Consider the following 3551-nt stretch of genomic DNA (forward strand, 5'->3'; position numbering starts at 1 on the left):
ACTTGCTTTGTATATCATTATTACATCATCATTATTATTATTGTTATTATTATTATTTTATTTCAATTATTAAACTGTTTTTATCTCAACCCACGAGTTTTTCTCACTTCTACTCTTCCAATTCTCTTCCTCATCCCATCGGGGGCGGGGGGGGAGTGAGCGAGCGGCTGCGTGGTGCTCAGTTGCCGACTGACTGAGGTTAAACCATGACACAATCTTACACATATGTTTTATATTGGTAAAACTCTATCTATAGTAAGAGAAAGGGAACGGTTATGATTTTAACCTCACTTAAAAATGAAGTTTTCTAGTGCAGGCAAGTCCTCAGACAATTGTTTAGTGAATAGCATTAATAAAATATGTAATAATCAAGGCCTGAACTGGAAGACGTTTCTTCAGGCAACCTCTGTACTGACACGCATACCCCTGCTTCTACACATACACGCTTTAATTACCACGTTTCAGTGAATACTCCTTTCTACTTAGAAAAGCTACAGCCAGTCAGGAACATTGTGGGCTTTACTGTTTCACTTGGGGGGAAAAAACACAAATATTGTCCTCAGAGTCATATTCTGGAGTGTGGCATGGACAAGCAGAGAATGTTAACTTTTGCATCTATAAAATAAAGAGTTTTACATATGTCTTCAGCACGTTTTTTTTTTCTACCACACTATGTTCTACAAAAGCTGCACAAATTCTGATTCTTAAAATAACTAAACTCTAGACAATATCTATCGAGGCCAAATAACCAAAGTCCTGTCCCTGATGATAATGAATGGAGCAGCCGCACTGAAGAACATCTGGTTAACAAAATTGTGTGGCTGGGTGGCCTAAAACTTTCTCCTGTTTTGCAAATTATTCAGCCAAACAGCAGGGATCTAAGAATATTGCATTGCTATCTCAAACCAGGCTCCATTTGCTTGGCTAAGTGTAATTTAGCCTTAGTTATTTGTCAAGAAATAATATAAGTGTACAGCACAATGCTAGTGAGGGTGTAGAGGAGGGAGGCCTCCGCACAGTGATATGCCAGGAAGTCTTTGCTAAGAACTGGATCAGCACTTTGGAGATTTATACAAAGCAGATTTTCACATCAGTGGTCAGCCTTAAGTAGGGAAGGATTTGCTGAGCTTTTTCGGATAGAGAAACTCAGAAAGAGCTTACTTGCTAGGGGAACAGTGGTCTGGCTGGGGCCTTGCTCTAGATGCCCTGTCCATTGGTGTCACTGCCTCCAGAAGAGGAGGAAAGCGGTGCCAGCTCAGCTGAATCACAAGACAATGTGTTACAGCCCTTAGGGGAAAGAAGGAGAAGCAGCAAGAGCATACAGCTCTGGGATCATCCTCTGTCTCAGATGTAAAAAAGATGTAAACCAATAAATAATTAACAGTGGGTTGAGCATCCCAGACTAGATTTGGACTAAATGAGGAGTTTATGTTGAGGGGCAAATTGTATTTAGGCTTTCAGGTTGTGATTCAACATCACGTCTTGTGATCTCCTTATGCCTGATCAGCTGCACCCTCAGGAGATTTGAATCTAATGAGAACTGGATTGGACTGCCTGTTGCATCTAAATAAAGGAGCTATTTCCATTTTATGGATTCAGATTCAAACATACTCACTTCATTAGGGCACCTACCAAATATCCAGCTGTTGAGGCAGGCACTGTCACTTCTATACTTATTTGTAAAGAGCTTACACCGGGCAGTTGCCTTTAGCCACTGTTGTAAAATAAAGAATATTAGAGCCAATACATAATGGCATATTGCACTGTAGTCCTATGTCTCCGTGACTGTAAACAGGAAGACATCAAGTGCATAGATTCACACCTTGTAACTCACAGAAAACTGTAAAGTATTTGTATCCATGGCCTGTGAATCTCTTGTACCCCTGGACTCGTACATTCCCTTAGACTCTGGGCTTCAAGTCAGGGGTGAGGTTGGAGAAATAGTGCCCCTTCCTCACCCCTGTGCCTGTATGGGAGGTACGGACTGGGATCTCACCAAGATGGGAGACAGGGAAGGACTGCAAAACACTGTATGTAGTCAAGGTCAGAGGGACCACTGTGAACACCTAATCTGATAAAATAGGCTGCACAAAACAGGATATAGGAAAGGGAAAAATACGTTCCTGTTTGTATTATAAAAAGAGATGATTCATTTTTTTAAAAATGCAAATCACAGTACATCTGTCATCTGAACCATGTTCAGGCTGCAACAGGACTTACAGGTTTTCCACTAGCGGATGTTCTCTCTACCCACTGAAACTGGTGCACCGCAAAGCATACCAAGTAAGTGCTCATGGGAAATGACTTCTCAAAAGTTGTCCGATTCCAACCACCGTCCAGCTGTACAGTTTGCTGCAGAAATGGAAAGATAATTAATTTGATTTTTGGAATTGCAAACACATGCAGAAGAGGGTACAACATTTCTATGAAGGCTGCAACTACATAGGAATGATAAATCGCCTCTCCAGGTTTACCTCTTCCGGCATCACATTGCTGATGGCATGAGAACAGACAAAATGTTTTTTCTGCAATACTGCAATACACAAAATGGGACTTTGTTTTTCTGCACTAAATAAGTTTACCCGGTTCTAATTTTGCATCAAGGATTTGAAATCATTCACATGCACAGGAATTTTGCCAACAGGAGTATTTCAGTGTATGTTAGTGTGTTTTGTTCTTGAAATAGTTGCATAAAATAACATCACTTTGGACAGATCAGAGAAGAGACTGGATTCTCTCCTCTCTTAAATACATGGATCATGTAGGAGTCAGGGATTGCAGAGATGCTACTTAGGATAAAGACCAGCCTAATGAATCTGTCCTGAACTCATTCAGATACAAATTAGCAATGCTAATTGGTGGGTTGTTTAAATGTACATAAGGTTTAGTGTTGATCATAGTTTTTATTTTGTAAATCAATTAAAAACCATTCCTGATTTTCCCAAATGTCCTTAACTCTCAGCTGAACTGTATGACCAAACCTGCAACCTGTTGTATGTGATTCATCCTCTAAATATTTATTTCTGCTATTCATTATCTGCCATTGCCTGTCTGATAATTTTTTTTATGTTTCTGAGTGGATGACTGACTTAAATAGGACAAAAACAAACAGCATATAAAAGACACTAACCTTCTACTAGAGATACAATATTTCAGGAGGTTTCTGTGCTATAAATACAATATAAATAAAGCACAGCTAGTGAATGTTACAGGCAATATGATTCCATGAGCAAAAAAACCTTTTCACAGATATATTCACAAACCCCTTTTCACAGAGATATTTGCAATCTACTTTTCCATTTTTTGACTCATTTTGACTCTATTTTGATATCTTTTGTTCTTTCAACAAAGTCAGAACTTCAGTGAAAAAAAAGTAAAAAAATCACTGCAGTGAAAAATGCAAATTAAATGTACAAGTTTCTGATTTTGCTGAGCTGATTTTACCATGTTGATTACAAAGCTCCACACCACCAAAACTACTGCAGGACGTGTAACACACAACATGCCTTGCTTTTACAAACTATTACATTTCCAGCTGTTGAAAAGATTTA

General features: G+C 39.0%; 1 protein-coding gene across 1 annotated transcript in view; it reads right to left on the reverse strand.

Annotated features, from left to right (window-relative positions):
- ENPEP (glutamyl aminopeptidase (aminopeptidase A)) overlaps positions 1 to 3551 on the reverse strand; it is a 37030-nt gene that overhangs the window by 26082 nt on the left and 7397 nt on the right. The window contains exon 3 of the mRNA XM_009334833.1: positions 2221 to 2352. Within this exon, the coding sequence (XP_009333108.1) occupies positions 2221 to 2352 (132 nt within the window). The remainder of the gene's footprint in view (positions 1 to 2220; positions 2353 to 3551) is intronic.

This window comes from Pygoscelis adeliae, unplaced genomic scaffold, assembly GCF_000699105.1.
Source record: "Pygoscelis adeliae isolate BGI_AS28 unplaced genomic scaffold, ASM69910v1 Scaffold350, whole genome shotgun sequence".
Classification (NCBI taxonomy): Eukaryota; Metazoa; Chordata; class Aves; order Sphenisciformes; family Spheniscidae; genus Pygoscelis; species Pygoscelis adeliae.